This window comes from Oncorhynchus masou, chromosome 1, assembly GCF_036934945.1.
Source record: "Oncorhynchus masou masou isolate Uvic2021 chromosome 1, UVic_Omas_1.1, whole genome shotgun sequence".
NCBI lineage: Eukaryota > Metazoa > Chordata > Actinopteri > Salmoniformes > Salmonidae > Oncorhynchus > Oncorhynchus masou.
Window position 1 is genome coordinate 26,085,118 of NC_088212.1, and position 20,133 is coordinate 26,105,250.

General features: G+C 44.0%; 1 protein-coding gene and 1 long non-coding RNA gene across 9 annotated transcripts in view; both read right to left on the minus strand.

Moving 5' to 3' along the window:
• Positions 1–12,521, minus strand: part of ep400 (E1A binding protein p400) — a 36,501-nt gene extending 23,980 nt beyond the window's left edge. For 5 of the 7 annotated variants that reach the window (XM_064967043.1, XM_064967058.1, XM_064967035.1 and 2 more), the window contains exons 1-19: positions 12,333–12,521; positions 10,214–11,545; positions 9,995–10,102; positions 9,779–9,860; positions 7,320–7,702; positions 6,938–7,228; positions 6,669–6,854; positions 6,418–6,558; positions 6,239–6,317; positions 6,094–6,143; positions 5,942–5,996; positions 5,712–5,801; positions 5,436–5,549; positions 5,087–5,277; positions 4,719–4,896; positions 4,466–4,602; positions 4,028–4,197; positions 3,654–3,828; positions 1,951–2,087 (exon numbers count right to left, since the gene is read on the minus strand). In XM_064967043.1, the coding sequence (XP_064823115.1) occupies positions 1,951–2,087; positions 3,654–3,828; positions 4,028–4,197; positions 4,466–4,602; positions 4,719–4,896; positions 5,087–5,277; positions 5,436–5,549; positions 5,712–5,801; positions 5,942–5,996; positions 6,094–6,143; positions 6,239–6,317; positions 6,418–6,558; positions 6,669–6,854; positions 6,938–7,228; positions 7,320–7,702; positions 9,779–9,860; positions 9,995–10,102; positions 10,214–11,512 (3,866 nt within the window). In that variant the 5' untranslated portion in view covers positions 11,513–11,545; positions 12,333–12,521. Of the gene's footprint in view, positions 1–1,950; positions 2,088–3,653; positions 3,829–4,027; positions 4,198–4,465; positions 4,603–4,718; positions 4,897–5,086; positions 5,278–5,435; positions 5,550–5,711; positions 5,802–5,941; positions 5,997–6,093; positions 6,144–6,238; positions 6,318–6,417; positions 6,559–6,668; positions 6,855–6,937; positions 7,229–7,319; positions 7,703–9,409; positions 9,511–9,778; positions 9,861–9,994; positions 10,103–10,213; positions 11,546–12,226; positions 12,288–12,332 lie in introns of those variants that run through there. The other 2 variants (XM_064967029.1, XM_064967064.1) reach the window with 2 other exon arrangements.
• A 451-nt stretch (positions 12,522–12,972) lies between these two features.
• On the minus strand, positions 12,973–16,965 carry LOC135550139 (uncharacterized). 2 transcript variants are annotated; one of them, XR_010457083.1, is made up of 6 exons: positions 16,387–16,965; positions 15,309–16,216; positions 15,015–15,133; positions 14,746–14,890; positions 13,819–13,944; positions 12,973–13,695 (listed from the first exon to the last, which is right to left on the minus strand). It is a non-coding gene; the product is annotated as an uncharacterized LOC135550139 (long non-coding RNA). The 2 variants fall into 2 exon arrangements; XR_010457078.1 differs by having other exon boundaries at positions 15,015–16,216.
• Between the last annotated feature and the right edge of the window lie 3,168 nt (positions 16,966–20,133).

A 20,133-nucleotide genomic window follows, 5' to 3' on the forward strand; every position in this document is an offset into this window, starting at 1 on the left:
CACACACACAGAGTTGAAGTCAGAAGTTTGCATACTCCTTAGCCATGGATGCCAGGATGAAGCAATTCTGAGGCTATTCAACTCCGACACCAAAGGAGATGACTTCAGTGGTTTCAGTGCACAGGAGGAGGAAGATAGCCTACCAAAAAAGTCATTGGTCACTACTGTTGTAACAAAAATTAAAGCCATGTTTTGTTAAAGCCTATTTATTTTTGTTACAAGCCGTGCTTCGTTTAAAGGCTGTGTAAAGTTCATTTGTTTCAATGTACTGGTAGGCACCTGCGGTTTATAGACGTGCGGCTTATTTATGTACAAAATACATATTTTTTAATAATTCTGTGGGTGCGGTTTATATTCAGGTGCGCTTAATAGTCCAGCAATTACGGTACACTCAATTAGTTTTTGGTAGCATTGCCTTTAAATTGTTTAACTTGGCTCAAACGTTTCAGGTAGCCTTCCACAAGCTTCCCACAATAAGTTGGGTGAATTTTGGCCCATTCCTCCTGACAGAGCTAGTGTAACTGAGTCAGGATTGTAGTCCTCATTGCTCGCACACTTTCAGTTCTGCCCACAACTTTTCTAAAGGATTGAGGTCAGGGCTTTGTGAGGGCCACTCCAATACCTTGACTTTGTTGTCCTTAAGCCATTTTGCCACAACTTTGGAAGTATGCTTGGGGTCATTGTCCATTTTGGAAGACCCATTTGCGATCAAGCTTGAACTTCCCGATTGATGTCTTGAGATGTTGCTTCAATATATACATATCATTTTCCTCCCTCATGATACCGTCTATTTTGTGAAGTGCACCAGTCGCTCCTGCAGCAAAGGACCCCCACAACATGATGCTGCCACCCCCGTGCTTCACGGGTTGGGATGGTGCTCTTTGGCTTGCAAGCATGCCCCTTATTCCTCCAAACATAACGATGGTCATTTTGGCCAACAGTTCTATTTTTGTTTCATCAGACCAGAGGACATTTCTCCAAAAAGTACAGTGCAGTTGTAAACCGTAGTCTGGCTTTTTTATGGCGGTTTTGGAGCAGGTTATGTTGATATAGGACTGGTTTGACTGTGGATATAGACACTTTTGCACTGGTTTCCTCCAGCATCATCACAAGGTCATTTGCTGTTGTTCTGGGAATGATTTGCACTTTTCGCACCAAAGTACGTTCATCTCTGGGAGTCCGAACGCATTTCCTTCCTGAGTGGTATGACGGCTGCGTGGTCACATGGTATTTATACTTGCATACTATTGTTTGTACAGATGAACGTGGTACCTTCAGGCATTTGGAAATTGCTCCCAAGGATGAACCAGACTTGTGGAGGTCCACATGGCTGATTTCTTTTGATTTTCCCATGATGTCAAGCAGAGGCACTGAGTTTGAAGGTAGGCCTTGAAATACATACACAGGTACACCTCCAATTGACTCAAATGATGTTAATTAGCCGATCAGAAGCCATGACATCATATTCTGGAATTTTCCAAGCTGTTTAAAGGCACAGTCAACTTTGTGTATGTAAACTTCTGACCCACTGGAATTGTGATACAGTGAATTACAAGTGAAATAATCTGTCTGTAAATATTTGTTGGAAAAATTACTTGTGTCAAGTAGATGTCCTAACCGACCTGCTAAAACTATAGTTTGTTAACAAGAAATTTGTGGAATGGTTGAAAAACAAGTTTTAATGACTCCTAAGTGTAAGCAAACTTCCGACTTCAACTGTATGTATATATATATTTTTTGATTAATACTTGGGCATCAAAAAATAATATAATACCTTACCCCAAAAAATATTGCCATACGCAACTATTGATCCCCCCCATCTAACAAATAATCGTGCATTTCCAGGTATAGAACCTGTGCTCAAATATTCAGTCTGAGTATAGAACTAAATACTATACTAATTACCATACATTAGGCAGAGGTTATGTGGTGTCTGGAGGGCTGACTCACCCTGGCTGAGTGAGGATATCTTCATACATGCTCTTCTGTCTGCTAGAAAGGCGACACTTGAGGATGTGTTCATACTTCTTGGGAAGCTGCTTCTCCACGTCCCTCTTACAGCGCCTCAGGATGAAGGGTTGGATCATCTGCAGAGGAGAAAGGATGTCAGATTGAATGGTATCAAGGTGTGAACAGCTCTGGTAAATGGGAATCCTACTGATGACCAGTGGCACTGATAAACAGTTAAAATTGGAAAGCAGTGACTGTACAAGTAAAATGAGATATATATACATATATATATATACACACATACACATATATATATATATATATATATATATATATATATATATACACACACACACACAACGTCAGAGCTCAGGCTCTGCGCTTCGCAGCACTGTATGGGTTTTGACTGATAGCCGTTCTGAACTTAAGCATCTTCGTCGCCTGGTCGATCGCCCGCCCGATCCCTCTCGCTAATTGGGCAACTTTTGCTGACTTTTTGTTTTTCTGGGTGAGGGAAATGCTGTAAATTAAGAGGACTATGTATTTTGAAAGATGAGACGTTGAGGATTATAATAAATACCTCTTTATCATTCAAGCCAGCAAAACACTCGTGAGTCCAAATGTGTACTTCACATATCCATATCATAAAACTCATGTCACATACAGTGCGGCAATGTTTATGATCACTATGTTTGGTTGTTCTGAACAGAATAAGCCGGTTTGTGTATCGTTGTAAGTCGCTCTGGATAAGAGCGTCTGCTAAATGACTTAAATGTAAATGTATCGTGAAGAAAATTTGCTGCAGCACACGCACCTGAACACTCATAACTTCTTTCTATGCTCACCAAAATGATCTGTTGTTTCCATGAATTGCACTGTAAAAGCCCAAAACTATTATATCGTATTTTGTAACTTAGCTTGTCATGTTGGCAATATAACAGTCTGAAATGATGCCCACCTAAGCTAGATTGTGATTTAAAATGGACCGTTTTTGGGTTGCGTAAACAACAGTAATTGTGTGAGGGCAGGGACGCAGGTTCCAAAAAGTGTGCCTGCTCTAGTTCTTACAGTTGAAGACTCTTCCAGTCCTAAAAGTGCATTGAAACTGCTTAGGAACTGTACACACTTTGGAAAGGTGTGTGGCTACTTGGCGACACCAGTTAGTCCTCTCACTCAAACCCTTGTAATTTGTTGTCACACCTACTCCACATTTTCCAGGAATAGTGTTATGTTACTGAATGTATCCAGAGTATTTTCAGACTTATCAACAAATGCTGTGAAAAGTACATTAAATGTAAAATTTACATTACACTGTTGATTTTATGTTTGCATTTAGTTTTGTGTCAGGTGAACTGTTGTTCACTCACCATTGATCTAATAATTTCCCCATAATCACCCAACTGTTCCTTTTCAATTGCTACCATGCTTATGCAGATACTTTTCATATTTCATCTATAAGAAACATTACAATTTAGCCCTATGCATATAGGACAATCTCCACGAGAGTAAAGGGTTAAAAGCAAAGATATCTTCTTTAATGACCAGAAACACTCATTAGGAATGAAAGAACCTTCAGATACACAATCACTTCATACCACAACTGAAAGCGCCATCACATTGATGGATATCAATGACTACTTACTGACAAACTCTCAACACACAAGCATTAGGAAGAAGAGGGGTTTGGTTGTACCCCAACTGACCCTGTGCAGGCGGATAACCAGTTTGTGGCAGTAGTCCTGGTTCTGGTCTGTGCCTGGCTTGACAGGGAAGTCTGTGTAGGGTCTGGTGATGCCTGGCAGGAGGAAGTGGATCATGGTCCACAGCTCCTTCAGTGTGTTCTGGAGTGGAGTGTTGATCAGGAGGATCCTCTGCTGACTGGAATAGAAACCACACCAACACATCATTTGATTTTGTTTCTCTTGCTCTAACAATTTAAAAAAGGTCAAACCACATTTAAGGGTTTAGCCTTCTAAACAAACTTTCATTTCATGCTAAGCTGAGACCAAAAAGCCTTCAGCAGACCAGTCTGTGTGGAAGTGTAGCCATGGTGCCACCCTAAAATAAGAGTTGTTACCTCTTGAGCGCAAAGATGGTTTCCCAGTGTTTCTCCGACATGTTCTTAATGAGCTGCACCTCATCCAGGACCAGGTGTTTCCACCTCCTCCTCAGGAAATGGCTCTGGTCCTTCAGCAGCAGCTTGTAGGACGTCACACACACATGGAAGCTGTTGGTCTCCGCCCACCACTGGAGACAGATCAACAACACGAGTTATGGACAGACAGAAACACAAACTGGTAAACAAGGTCATTTTAAATAACAGCAGAAGCCAAAAAGTGGTTGAGAAGAACATTTCATTCTTCATTTCATGTAATTATATTCATGAGAAGTGTGCATTATTTACTGTCACATTTGGTGCTGCTGTCCTGCTCAAAGTCTCTCTGCTTGAATGGACTCAAAATCGTGGGGCTGTCTATTGAAAAAGGTCCCGTTGAAACAGATCATTACTAGTTACCATTCTCTTTGCTCTGCGTTCCTGTCTGTTGCCAAGGTAGAGGAGGATCTTGAGGCCGGGACACCAGCGTTTAAACTCCATCTCCCAGCTCAGGATCTTACACATCCTCACCACAACCAGATGGGGGCCCCAGATGCCTGAAAAGTACATATAAATTAAGTCTATATGGATGTTCACATGCATAAAAATACCTACATGTTTACGTAAATAAACAAAAGATAAGCATTGAATATCGTCTTCAACAGTAGATTACCCTCTTGACAGGCCAGATGGGCCAAGTAGGCCACAGTCTGCACAGTCTTGCCCAGCCCGGTCTCGTCTGCTAAGATGCCGTTGAGGTGTTTCTTGTGGAGGCTGGCTAGCCAGTCCACTCCGATCTGCTGGTACTCACGCAGTGATCCGTGCAGCAGGAAAGGAGCCTGGCTGCGGCCCTAAGATGCATAGCAAAGTGTCATAATGATTCTGTTTGTACATGTTAACCCACTAACTGTCCTCTTAAATATATATTTCATATATTACATTTCTCCCCCCATTTATCTTTCCAAACTCCTCTCATTGAAAAACTGGTTAAATGACACCCAACAGTGAACGACTGGTTTAGTGAGAGATGTGATGACTCACAGAAGTGGTGGTCCTGGCACTGCCCTTGGGTAGGATGAGTTCTGTGGAGGCTGCCACCTCTGCTATGTCCTTCTTGGGCTTCCCGTCAGCACCAGGGGGGCTGGTCTTCTCAGAACCTCGATACTGGTCCACACTAAGCAGGGAGTCTATCACTACAGCCTCGTGGGGGGTGTCCAGAGAGGACTCCATCTCTGAGGGAACAATGACTACATCAGCACCACTGAGGGAACACCGCCAGTCTACAAATCATTTTGCTTTGAAACTAATAATCTTGGCATAGCAATGAGCATGAGGCACATAGCTAGATTGGTAAATAGAGATGAAGTATATATGTAGAGTTTAGGTAAACCTTCAGTCTCATCCCTGCCATCCTCATCACTCTGTGGGGAAGGCTGGGGCCAGTCAAAGTTGTCAGCGTAGGCACCAGCATACTGTTTCATCAAAGCATCCAGCGGCATCTCAGCTAAGAACGATACAAGACACAGAAGGAAGGCTCAATAGACACAAAAGACTAAGGGGCGCTTTTAAACTCTACATGACTTAATGAGAAATGGAACAAAAACAAAGGTAATCTGGAGAAATCGATCACTAGCTATAGTAAGAGAAAACAGTGCATCATGCTGACCATCTTTAGCCAGATCTCCCAACTCTGCCTTCTGATCAGCTGTCACCTCCATGGCTTCCTGCTCCTCTATGGTGCTCTCCTCATCCTGAACTGAGAGAGAAAACAAAGCCATAGACAAGATACAACATTGTAATCAACTGTTCAATGCAACAGTACACCTCAAACGATAAACCAGTAAAAAATAAAAAAAAATAAAAAAAATCGCTGGAGAAATAGTTTTGTAAACATACCTTCTTCTGCCAATGAAGTGCTGGACTTTCGCTTCTTTGTTGACATATTGGGCTCCTATGAATGAGATGAATTTTGAATACACGTCCCTGCAAAAGCCTGACTGTGTGTCTGACATTCTGGACAACCAGAGTGAGTCTGTACAGCCACCTACCTCTTTTTCAGCTTTCATTGCGGTTGACAGAGCAGGTTTAACATATTGTCCTGTGGCGCAAAGAATAACCAATATATTCAAAACGACATTATGAAATTTAGATTGTTTTACATCAATTTCAAAAAGCTCTTGAATAAAGTCTCACCTTTACTCGTTGCTCTCTGCAGGCTGAGCGTTTTCAGTCTTTTTTCATAAATCTGGAAACGCAGTTTAATTTCCACAACCTGAGAGAAACCAAATGGAACAGATGAAGAGGGACAGAGTCGATGACACTACAGGTCTAAGGACAACAATGGAAAAGCTTCCACATTAAGAGAAATGTACCTGCTCAATGTTAGACCAGAAGAACTCCACCTCTCTGGAGATGGTGCTAGCAATGTGACGGAGACGCAGTTCTTCCTCTTTCTTGGATCCCTCTTCCATCTTCTTCTGCTCGTCATGGTAACGGGAACAGGTGCGAACCAGCTGGGGAATATGCAATTATGATCAAGTAGTACTGAAACAATGTACAATGTACATAAGAATCACAGACATTACTTCAGTAAAAGTACAATAAGAGAACTCAGCCAGCATACCTTCTTGGCAGCAGCCATCTTCCACCTCCTCTCCTGGGCAAAGTCAGCTGCCATCCACTGCATCTCCTCCAGTAGGTAGTCCCAGTGGGATTTGGGCCGAGAGGACTCCATGAGCTTGGGCAGCCTGCTGGCTGACCACTGGCCCTCTTTCCTCAGCTCAGAGATACGCTGGTGCACCTGGCTCTCCTGGGGGGGGGATGTCACATTATGGGAAGCCGGAAAACAAACGCACTTGCAGAGTGATAGGTTTTTCAGATGTAACTCCTCACCAGTTTGGCCTGTTCAGCTTGTTTGTCATGTGAACTCCCTTCTGATGACTGCATACCCGAGCCCTGACCAAAGCCTCCCAGTTTGACTGTGGAGGTGCCGTTGGGGCCGGCCAGTTTGGACTGTGTGGCAGGGTTGACGTTGGGGCGGAGGGGGACAATTGTGTGGGGGGAGGGGAGTGAGTTGGGGGCGTTGAGGGGGGCAGGAGACATTGAGGGGTTGGACAGGGAGTTGGTCATTATTCTTTGGCCAGGTTGGTTGGAGTCTGCTCCAGGACGAGTGAGGGCCACAGTCTGATCAAGGGAGGAGAGAGAGAAGACAAAACGTTGATCTATGAAAACAACCAAAAACATGCAATGTTAGGAAGCTATCCTCTCGACTCACGGCCTGTGCTGGCTGCACCATGAGCTGGGGCTGCTGAGGCTGCATTTGGAGGTGAATACCAGACTGCATCTGCTGCTGGAGCTGGGCCTGGAGCTGTGTGTGGGGGTTGACTGGAGCCATGATGGGGCCAGCCACCTGCACCTTCACCTGGAGCTGATTGGCGGCCTGTGCTGAGCTATCCACAAGTAGGGACTGCTGAGAGAGAGCCATGGGCAGGACTGCCATGGGGAGGGTGCCCTGGGGTAGGCGGCCTGGCAGCTGGGGGGGAGGAGTGTGCAGGCTGGCAGCGTTCTGCACCGGAGGCCCTTTGGACGGGTCATACTGTGGCTGGTTCTGCTTCTGCCCGGGGATCTGGACTGTCTGCGGGTTGGGGGGCATCCCGCCTGGAGCACAGTAACCAAGTCATAGGGAACACAAAGGGACGGAGTGGAAAAAGGATAACAACATGTGGCTGTGAGTTAGTGTTGCTCTGTGGTTCCTCGATCCAAGTGTTGTCATGTCATACCAATCCTGCTCTGAATGAAGTTTGAAGGCCTGTTAAAAGATAAGACTATACACGGTGCAGATAGAGAGGAACTGAGCAGTAGCCAGGCCAGAGGGCCACTTGTACCTCATATGTAAGCCATTATTTTTCAGTACTGACTGAACGTGATCAGATTCTAAAAGGAAAGTGTTTACAGCTCCATCTATTGTAACAGCTACCCAGAACATATGAATTGGATGTACGTTATGAGTCAACAGTAGTGTAGTTCTTACCGTTGAGGAAGTGTGAAAACTAAAATTATACAGCACAATGATTACAGAAGATACAAATCAATGTGATCATCTACATATATAAAATACTAAGATTGTTAATGCAAAAATAAAAACATTCTCTGTAAAATGTTAAGAGAATGTGATTAAAACAGCTAGACTAATCATGCATAAACACCTTCAGCAGAGGGACTGAGAAGAAAGGTTTCCAAATCAAATGAAATAGAAAATACAGAAGAAAATAAATAAATAAAACGCACAATCACAAAAACACCTGATGTTTAACATGCATGAAGCAATGTAGTTTTTTGTGGAACACAGAACATAGCAAAGCAGAGAAGTGAGCAGGACACACAAGGGATCTTGCAGATAGCAGGCCTGTGCTGAGCATAGCTGTGCACCCTGACGAAGCAGCACTTGTCTTACCCCTCCCTGACCATCACTCACATAACCTAGACCACATCAACACCTGGACCTGACAGACACACCCACGCCAACCTGTGACATATCATGACTGCACCAAACCTCTACCCAAACCTCTACCCGGCTCCCCTTCTTCCTACTACGACTGAGGGAAAGAGGCCAAGTCAGAACGATATGCCATGGAAACAGATGGGGGAAACCAAAAGGATGAGCATGATGGAACAAGTAAACAACAGATGCTCTTGATGACTGACAACTGAACATAGGATTGAGATGCATTGTGAATCCACGTTGACAATGCAAGGACAGACAACGGAGGGGAACAAGGGTGTGGGATACGGATGGAAGAGAATGATGACGAGTATAAAAAAGGAGGAACGAAAAAGCAATCATTAAAATGAGCAAACATGCCCCACTGAAAATACATGAATTTTTTCCAGGGTTCCTCCTTTCTCACTTTCTGTGATCCGCTTGCGAAATAACCAAAGCTCCAACGGCACAGGAAAGTCCGTCCAAACAGACGATCGAGAAGAACAAAACTTCAGAAAAGAAGAAACGGATGGAGACGGATGGTCAATAAAACATAAGTCAAATCATAAGACATGGCATCTTCCCAGTGAGAGGCTACTCCTTTTCTTCAGACTTGTTTTTTTTTATTTTATTTTTTATCTTCTTCCCCATTTTAGCCCTTGGTCTAGAGAAAAAGAGCATGCTGGGAGAGCTAAGACTGAACTTCCTGAGGTCTGTTGGGGTGTCTGTCCAGCGGATGGATGAAGATCGCTTTGTTGATGCTGCTTGGAGGTTTTCGTTGGAGACGATGGGACGTTGTTGGAATTCAGTTTGTTTCTTTGGATTAAGGACACGTCCAGCAGCATTGAATAGAACACAGAACGGCCTGGTAGTAGCACTCCTACCTTGCGCTGTTGGCATAAGCTGCTGGAGTGGAACGCCAGGTGATCCTAAAGAACCAGGATGCTGGAAAATCATTCCATGGCGACCAACTTCAATCCGGCACCTCTTAGCCTGATCTGGGATTTAAAACACACAATACCCTCATAACGGAAAAAAGACACTCGGCAAACAGCAATGACCTTCTGTACACCATACAGACCACCTCTCCTTCCTTGCGTTAAGACTTCTACAGACAGCGCTAGTAGAAGATGGCAAATATCTCAAAGCAGAAGCAATTTAAGGGAAGAAAATAAAGAAATAACAAAAATAAAGAAAAGGGAGAGTAAACAAACCAACAAAAGAGCCACGGGAGTGTGCTGTCCTTGCCTTACCTGCTTGTGCCATTGCCTGTTGCCTCTTAAAGGGGTCCATGTCCCCTGAGTTTGTCATGCTGCCAACTGCTCCCTGGTGCACCTGAGGAGACATTTCCAAGGGTTAGTAAAAGCTTGGCAATCTAAAAGGAAATATTTAAGAAAGACAAACATAATCAGTTCCATCCTCTCTGTGTAGGGTTTGCAGTCATTTGGTGCCCCATCACCATTCTCTACCTGGAACTGCTGCTGGGAGGAGAATGCTGCTGAAACATTGGGTGGAAGCTGTGTAGCTATGGCAACTGGTGTTCCGGCCTGTCCATCCTTTCCAGTTACAACCTTGACCTGGGAGTGGCACAGAGATTTGAACTAAATTCATATAGCCTATATACAGGATAGGAATTAGAGACATTCTGAATGTATGACATGATAAATCAATCAATAATGTAACAGTACCTCATCATTGATGACCTCAGACTGCTCCTCCTCTTCCTCTTCCTCCTCAAGGTCTAGGTCATTCTGTCTCAGGTAAGTGAAAAGCGGGACACAGGGCTTCTTCTTGAAAGCCAAATAGTCCATCATGTTCCCCTGGAGGTGCTGCAGGAAGAACAGCTCAATCAGGTAGTCTTTGAAGACCTCCTTCAGACACTCCATCTTCTTAGTGTGGTGCTCCAGACACTGCTTCCTCAGCTGGGCCACTTCTGGGTTTGAGGGTGCAATCTCCTCCAGCTTTTTGGGTATCTGTTTCTTGACGGACCCCAAGCACATGCCAGTAGGGGTGAGAGGGGTATTGGGGATGCCTTGAGGAGGGTTAATGAGGGAAGGGCTGGATGGAGGAATGGTGGAGGGCATACTGAAAGACACAGTGGCAGCTGTCCCCACTCCAGTTACCATACCATGTGAAGTCTTCTCAAATATCATGGGACGCGCCAGCTGCCCCTGGATGATACTGCTGATTTGAGGTGGCAAGTTGGAGGTGGTTATGTGGCCTGGGCTCCCCAGTGTGGGCAAAACAGTCCCACTGGCCACAGGACTCTGAGGTCCGAGGTGGTGGATGGTGCCTCCCGTCTGTGAGTGGGGCTGGGAGAGACTGCGTTCACGCACTGAGCCTGGCACCCCTGGGGAGGCCAGCTGCACCTGCCCAGCTGTGGTTGGAGTTAGCTGCGTCAGCCCTGTCCCCTCTTGGTAAACAAAGTGCCCACTTCCAGGCGGGCTGCCAAGACTGATTTGTCTCACAAGCATACCAGCATCAACAAAGCGTGTTGGGCTCTGTCCACACAAACCCAGTCCTGTTACAGGTGCCCCTGGTCGCTGGAGAGGGACTGGGCTGTGCTGAGTGGGACTTTGTGGCAGAGGTGAGGTGACCTGGATATAGGACGGGGCAGGCTCAAACCTCCACTGCGGGGCCGTGTGCTGGAAGCCGGGAGAGCCTGGGTTCTGGAGGGGGAGCGGGGTGAGGGTGATCTGTTGGTTGCCCGTCACCATTTGACTGACATTTTGTAAGGTGATGTTCATGTTCTGGCCTGTGACAGGGCTGCGGCTCATTATTATCTGGTAGTTGGGGGACTGGGGGCCTGAAGGGCTGGCTCCAGATGCAAACGTGGTCACAGTTGCTTGTGGGTGGTTGGCTGTTGCCTGCTGTTGAGTAACTGCCATGGTCTGCTGCTTCTGGTGATCTTCTGCTTCAGATCCAGTGGTGGACTTGGATCTCTGAAGTTGCCGTTGCACATTCTGTGGTCCACTCCCATGGTGCATTGCGTAACACTGTTACTGTATGGGAAACAATACCTGTAGAGGATAGACATTCAAATCATGTAACCAATATTGGTGATATTTTATATTCCATCTTAGTCAATCAAACATGGACATATTCTTTGTAACAATGACAGTCACAATTTCATGATACTGAAACATTACAATTTTTTTATTTATTTTGAAAGCCATTGGTGAATGGCTTGGCAAAATGTCATGTTGAGTTTCATCACAAACACGCTAACTAGCTAGCTAGACATTCACTGTTAGGCGAGAGACGCAGATAAGCATCTTGAGTGACAGCTATAGAGCTAGTTAGCTAACCATTGTTGTTGGCAGAATTTGACAGGCAATGTAGCAATGCTATTGAGCTAACGTTAACTAGGTAATATTATTAGCTAGCTACCTGTTTAGCTTATTTTGTGTTATGTCATTAACTAGCTAACACCACCGTCATAACCAGCCGCACTGATTAATAAACCATAACGTTACCGCTGTAACTACAGCTTTTCAAATTAGCTGTAGCCAGCTAGCTACATCATGCTAATTTTGCACGGCCGTGTCCTTCTAGCTAGCTAGCTCAGATATGATATCGCTAGATAACATTAGGGTTTAGTATGATATTAGCCAATGCAACTCAACGCTGTCCATGTATAGATGAAATGTGTACGGTGCTTAGAATATATTTTTGGAGAAGTCTTCTAAACGTCAATATACTTAGCACGCGTAAGGCCGAAATGCCGCTCCTTCCCCCCCGATAGTAGCGTGCCAGCTAATATGTTAGCCGCAGGGTAAATAGACATCACCGGATCTTGTTACTTACAGCAAATACAACTCCAGCGGTAGTCTCATCAATCAAAACGTATTCTTTAAAACAAATACAATAATTATGTAGTGTAAATACTGCTATACAGCAATATTACATTTAATGCATTGGACATATTTAATTCTGAAACATGGCGGTGGCCACCTTATTTTTTTTCTATCTATTCCTTGAAGAACCGGAAGCAGTTCCGTTTCAACGGAAGTGAACAACCCTGGACTCGTGCTGATTGACAAGAATGTAAACCAACCCCTCAACATACAATAGAGTAGAGATGATTTCTCGTACCTCTTATGGGCGCATTGGCCTTAACCACAAATAGTTTAGTCTAAAGAACTTGAAATAACCTAGCTATAGCCAATTGATTCTCTCATGCTACTTTATTATAATAATTGTTTATATATTTTCTTCCCTAAAACCAACTGCAAAACATTTCTTTATAAAGATGAGTCAAACTCAATATATATATAGTCATGAACTAGGACCATTTAAAATGTTGTAGTAGGTTTATCTTCCATCTCCGCCTACCAATGCCTCACATCAAAACATGCCTCCTCTGTACTGTAGATCTGGATTTGGTCAAATGTTCTGCTGAGCAGCTGGCAAGTGTAGAGTACAACAGAAACATCCCACAAAATGTTATAGACATTTTATTATAATCACTATTCTCACACAATTTTCTCATATGAAACTGATTGTGGTAGCTTGGTTTTGGTGAACAAGAACAACATACAGTCAAAACAATTACTCAATATATTTACAAAGACATTTAAAAGGTGCCTCATTTTTATTTCAGAAAGCGGATACCATTGTCTTTCAGAAATAGGCACATTCAAATGTATAGCCACAGGCAGTAATATAAAAACTAAAGATTAAAGCCAACCACAAAAAAAGCACAGAATTACACAAAATTGTACTAAAAATACAATAATAATTACTCTATCCAGTGATGCCTGATAAATCCAGTAGATAACAGTAGCATACTACTGGACTGGCAGAACATACTGTAGCGTGACACACAACCACAACACACAAGGCTCTCAGAGTGGAGTCAGTCAGAACCACCCACAATCCTCTTCTTCTCCCTTGTGGTACTAAACATGCTTGGTGCTAGTCTGTGGGTTGAGAGAAGCTATATCAGTGGTCTTGTCACTGAGCATGTTCCATTCAAAGTGCTTTTGTGTGTCAACAGCGAGGAGCTCCATTTTCACAGGGGACAGAGGGACACCAGAGGATCTGGAGGTGCTCTAACCAAGCTCAGAAGCTTCAGCTAATATTGTAGCTATAGTCCAAAAGCCTCAAGCTCAATCACACTATGCAGTCTGCCGAGCAGAGAGGATGCGTCTCTCAATACACTGTTTGCCTGAGACCAACACAATGGGAGAAACACAGAGGGAGAAAGATACATTAATACTTAATATCTTCAAAGAAATGTGTGTGTACATGTGTGTGCGTGCGTGTGTATCTATAAGTAACTTAAATGTACTTATGTTGTTGATGTCTGCCTGCTCTGTGATGGTGAGGAACTCTCCATGAGCAGCAGGGCTTTGTAGTATCTCTGGATGGGCACCTGGCCAAGGTGGAACATCTCATCTAGCGCTGCTGACTGCACCTGGACACCAGAAACACAAACACTCAGCTATTAACATTGCTCTTACAATATTATAACCCCATCATAAATAGTGCTGTCAAAGTAATACAGTAAACTTATATTTACAGTATCTACTATCCATCGTCTATCCTACCCTATGTCCAATGATTCTACTATATAAAACTGAAGACCACTATAGAAAGACTGAGAGCACATAAAGGACAAGACAGGGACTTATTGTACTGTCCAGTGAGAGAGAGGAGGCCTTACCATTGTCACTGTGTGACTGTAGATTAGTTTCACTACAGTGGTGTAAAGTAATTAAGTAAAAATTCTTTAAAGTAATTCTTTAAAGTCATTTTTTGGTTATCTATACTCTACTATTTATATTATTGACAACTTTTACTTACTACATTTCTAAAGAAAATATTGTACTTTTAACTCCATACATTTTCCCTGACAACCAAAAGTCCTCGTTACATTTTGATAGTCAAATTCATAGACTTATCAAGAGAACGCGTGGTCATCCCTACTGCCTCTGGCTTGGCGGACTCACTAAGCACAAACGCATCTTTAGTAAATAATCGAGTGTTGGAGTGGTCCCCTGGCTATCTGTAAATAAAAAATAAAAAAAATGGTGCCATCTGTTTTGCTTAATATAAGGAATTGTAAGTGTTTTATACTTTTACTTTTGATACTTAAGTATATTTAAAACCAAATACTTTTAGACTTTTACTCAAGTAGTATTTTACTGGCTGACTTTCACTTGAGTAACTTTCTATTAAGGTATCTATACTTTACTCAAGTACGACAATTGGGTACTTTTTCCACCACTGTTTCTCTGCAGTGATGTTGTTGTGGTCGTCCATCAGTCTCTGCTTGTTGAGGAGAAAGCTCTGCAGGCGGGCGTTGAGGGACCGACAGGACGTCACACTGCTCTTATACATTTCTTTCAGCTTCTACACCACTACATAAAGGAAAAATGACTTTAATTCAATACGCTTTTTAAAGCATATATAACATGATCATTAACAGGACTATTTGTTGTTCACGTATCAGTTAGTAGAGGAACATGTGGTCCCATGTCTCACCCTGCTTGACTGTAGATGAGGGAAAGAGTCTGCCTTCTCTGATGTGCTCCATAGCAGTGTGTAATGCAGACTAAATCAATTCTGCAGCCTTCATGAACAGTACTAACTGCTCTGTATAGCTGTGATACACACATCGAAAACACCAATGTTTACAAACAAAAAACATCTTGAAGTACTAACAATACACCATTACGCTGTGATTTTTAAATATAGGTCCTAAGTGCTGTATAAGTTAACAGGCCAAAGCAGCAACTTCAAGATTAGGGAATCAATAACAGAGATGCATCCCCTCACCTCCACTCCTGGCTTAGAAGACTGATCTGATCAGCCACCAGGCTTTGCTGCAGGAAGGACACATCAGGAGTGTCTTCACTGGTCTCACTCTCAAGTCCAGTGTCTTTAGAACTGGCGATTGTCATTTTATTTATTTTACCTTTATTTAACTAGGCAAGTCAGTTAAGAAAAAATTCTTATTGACAATGACGTCCTTGGAACAGTGGGCAGAACGACAGATCTTTACCTTATCAGCTCGGGCATTCGATCTAGCAACCTTTCAGTTACTGGCCCATTGCTATAACCACTAGGCTACATGCCATGCCAAATGTGATGAATACAGGGCGCAGCAGGTGTTTATTTGTAAAGGACCACAGGAGGAGGCAGGTAGCTGGGTCCAGGGGCAGGCAGAAGGTCATACACAGGGGTTCCACAAATGCAGCAGTACAGGCAGGGAAAAAACTAGTAATGTCGTCCGGGAGATCAGGCAAGAGGTTAATGACAGGAAATCTGATAGGCAAAAGTACAGGCAGGGACATGCAAAAAGGCATCATTAGTGAGGATGGCCAAAACTATGATACACAGGAGGACTAATCCAGGAACAACAGCTCTCAGAATAGAACTGTGTATCAAAACAAACAATACCTCACAATGATGGGGTGCAAAGAACTGAACTAAATAGTTTGTGTAAATGACATACAGGTGTGTGAACAGGTGATCAGAATTCAGGTGATTGGGATCTGGAGAGTGATCTGCATTCTATGTGTGTGAGAGTGTGAGCTGGAAACTGGGCTGGAAAGTGAGCTGCTTTCAGGGGATCTACGTGTTTGAGAGTGTGAGTTGGAAGCAGACGTTACAGCTATCTCCATGACACAGTGGACAAAAGCCAGAGTGAAGCGTAGGTTCCCCAGGCCATCTGCATGCCACGGCTGTAATGGAGAGACAAAGGTTAGCAGAAAGGACAGTATTGTGGCAACAGTTTAGTTTCTGGCAATGTGCAAACTGTGTATAGGTCCAAAATCTATTAACTACAACTCAATGAGGAATACATTGATGTACAGAGACCTAATATAATATGAAGGAGTGTTAATGTGCTTACCCCCATCAGTGTCTCCTCTGGGAGCTCTGGAGGATCAAAAGCTACGTCCCTGTCTGGGCAAGCTGCCATGGGGTTGGTTAAATGCTGGTAGATAGGTACATCTTTATGGGTTCCTCTACTGAATGACCAGCCTGGGCTGATATAGCGGGGCAATCTCACTGCTAGGCCATGGACGTTGACCACAAACCTCCAATAGAAATGTATGGTTATACACCCACTGACTTACAATCAGGAACTTTTTCAAAACATTGACTTTTCTTGTCAAGCGTCACCCAGGTTATAGATAACACTTGTCAAGATATATTAAGACCTTACCTAATCCATGAAAAGAGCTGGCAGTAGCACGATTATATAATGTCGAAGCCCATGACCAATAACAGGCTTAAACAATTACAAACAAACAATACATTTCTCCATTTCTCAAAATCAAATCCTCTTGGCTTGCTCACATCTCGAATCACACCGTACCTTCTCCGCTGTGCAATCTGGTTTCCGAGCCGGTCACGGGTGCACCTCAGCCACGCTCAAGGTACTAAACGATATCACAATGGCCATCGAAAAAAGACAGTACTGTGCAGCCATCTTCATCGACCTTGCCAAGGCGTTCGACTCTGTCAATCACCATATTCTTATCGGCAGACTCAGTAGCCTCGGTTTTTCTGATGACTGCCTTGCCTGGTTCACCAACTACTTTGCAGACAGAGTTCAGTGTGTTAAATCGGAGGGCATGCTGTCCGGTCCTCTGGCAGTCTCTATTGGGGTGCCACAGGGTTCAATTCTCGGGCCGACTCTTTTCTCTGTATATATCAATGATGTTGATCTTGCTGCAGGCGATTCCCTGATCCACCTCTACGCAGACGACACCATTCTATATACTTCCGTCCCGTCCTTGGACACTGTGCTATCTAACCTCCAAACGAGCTTCAATGCCATACAACACTCCTTCCGTGGCCTCCAACTGCTCTTAAACGCTAGTAAAACCAAATGCATGCTTTTCAACCCGCACGCCTGACTAGTATCACCACCCTGGATGGTTCCGACCTTGAATATGTGGACATCTATAAGTACCTAGATGTCTGTCTAGACTGTAAACTCTCCTTCCAGACTCATATCAAACATCTCCAATCGAAAATCAAATCTAGAGCCGGCTTTCTATTCCGCAACAAAGCCTCCTTCACTCACGCCGCCAAACTTACCCTAGTAAAACTGACTATCCTACCGATCCTCAACTTCGGCGACGTCATCTACAAAATAGCTTCCAACACTCTACTCAGCAAACTGGATGCAGTTTATCACAGTGCCATCCGTTTTGTCACTAAAGCACCTTATACCACCCACCACTGCGACCTGTATGCTCTAGTCGGCTGGCCCTCGCTACATATTCGTCGCCAGACCCACTGGTTCTAGGTCATCTACAAGTCCATGCTAGGTAAAGCTCCGCCTTATCTCAGTTCACTGGTCACGATGGCAACACCCACCCGTAGCACGCGCTCCAGCAGGTGTATCTCACTGATCATCCCTAAAGCCAACACCTCATTTGGCCGCCTTTCGTTCCAGTTCTCTGCTGCCTGTGACTGGAACGAATTGCAAAAATCGCTGAAGTTGGAGACTTTTATCTCCCTCACCAACTTCAAACATCTGCTATCTGAGCAGCTAACCGATCGCTGCAGCTGTACATAGTCCATCTGTAAATAGCCCACCCAATCTACCTACCTCATCCCCATACTGGTTTTATTTATTTACTTTTCTGCTTTTCTGTACATGACCATCTGATCATTTATCACTCCAGTGTTAATCTGCTAAATGGTAATTATTTGCCTACCTCCTCATGCCTTTTGCACACAATGTATATAGATTCTCTTTTTTTTCTACTGTGTTATTGATTTGTTTATTGTTTACTCCATGTGTAACTCTGTGTTGTCTGTTCACACTGCTATGCAGATGAACTCCAAAAGCAACCTTCAGCAGCATGTCAGACAGACAACCTGTACTCAAAGACCTGGAGATAGGACACATACACTTACACCCTCCCTCAGAAGAGCTCAGCGGGCACATTTAATTATTAAATCAGTCATACCTAAAGATAGAGCCTACTATAACATTTATGGATATCAGATGACCAATATCTGTTGAGCTGGTTCCCACATTTTGAAGGGGCCCTTCCTCTTCCCTGTGGTCCTGCTGTTGTGGCTCAGGTCTGATACTGTCTGTATGCATGTGGGCATGGTGGATAAGTCCTCAAAGCTGGTGGTCTGGGGGAATTCATGTGGAGGGGTGGCCTAAGTAGGAACCAGAAAAATAACATGATAATTCTGTATTACAGAGTCATTACTTCATGAGCTGGCAGAAGAGACCACTAAATGTGACATTGTTTTACGGCTGACCTGTGGGCTCTGTTATCCTGTATGGATGCTGAAAGGACCAGTCTGCTCTGGGATAGTGCCCACTGGGAGAAGATAAGTAAATAAGAACATGTTATGGTGCGAGGCAAAATAATGTTGGAATGTCAGTATTGTAGTAATGCAGTAATGGAGGTCTGAGGGGATTCCTACTGTACCTTGTGGAGAGGGCTGGTAGGGCCTGGCCCCTTCAGCTGACAGCCTGCGGTGGTTGAGTGCTGCCCCCCCTGTGCCTGATGGGAGAGGAGGGGAGGCTCTAGTCTTCCTACTCCCTGGGGAACCCCTACTACTACTATCAACACAGCACAGGCAGCCCCTGAAACAGATGAACAACATCAATATCCAGAATACATACACCCCCACAGTAGAAGTGACCCACTAAGGGAGAGAAAAAGACAGAGACAGAGAGAGAGAGGGGGAGAAATGTAGATGGACAGAGAAAAGACACAGAGAAGTTATGGAGAGAGATGTACCTGATTGAGCCATGCAGGCTAGCAGGGTGTATTTTCTGCTCCATGTGCTGGTAGTTGTGGATCTGTGTTGGGACAGGACTGGGCACAGACTGGCTGTAGTTACTCCCACTGAACTCTGCAGGCCTGCTGCACAGACAGAGAGGAAAGGGTACAACTCAGTGATTCTGTTAGGGTTTGAAGGGGAAACAAGCACAGCATAGCCTCATAAATTGTTATTTATTTTAGATCAGGACTGGTCCCTCTTCCTTTTTCCCATGATGTTTGTAGTATGACAAACATGAGAGGATGTTGTAATTTGTTGTAATTTGATACCCCTCAGTAACACAGAGTGGGTGTTCTATACTAAAGGCTGGTCAGATTAAAGGAGGGTGAGCTAGACAAATGCTGTGAAACTTCTAATAGCCCAGGTTTACTCCCCCTCAGACAGCCCTGCTCTTACCTAAAAGGATTAAGGGGGCAGAGGGGTGGAGAGGAGGGTAGTGTCCTGCCTGGACTTCCAAGACCCCCAGCAGCCAGCAGAGAGCTCCTGTATCATCAAGACAAAGGAACAGGACAGAGTCAGTGAATCTTACCCTAAATCTGTCGACCTGCTATCATAATGGCTTCTCATAACCATCTCCATTGTACAGGTTTCTACTGTAGGACTATACATTTCCTTGTAATAAATACAACAGAGTCATACAGTACATTTTCTCTCTCACTCCTATTGAAAAAGCTAAAGTCTGGTTGAAATATTATCGATTATATATTGTAAAAACAACCTGAGGATTGATTATAAAAAACTTTGACATGTTTCTACGAACTTTATGGATACTATTTGGAATTTCCGTCTGCCCCGTCGTGACCGGTCGAGCCTGTGGATTTCTGAACATAAC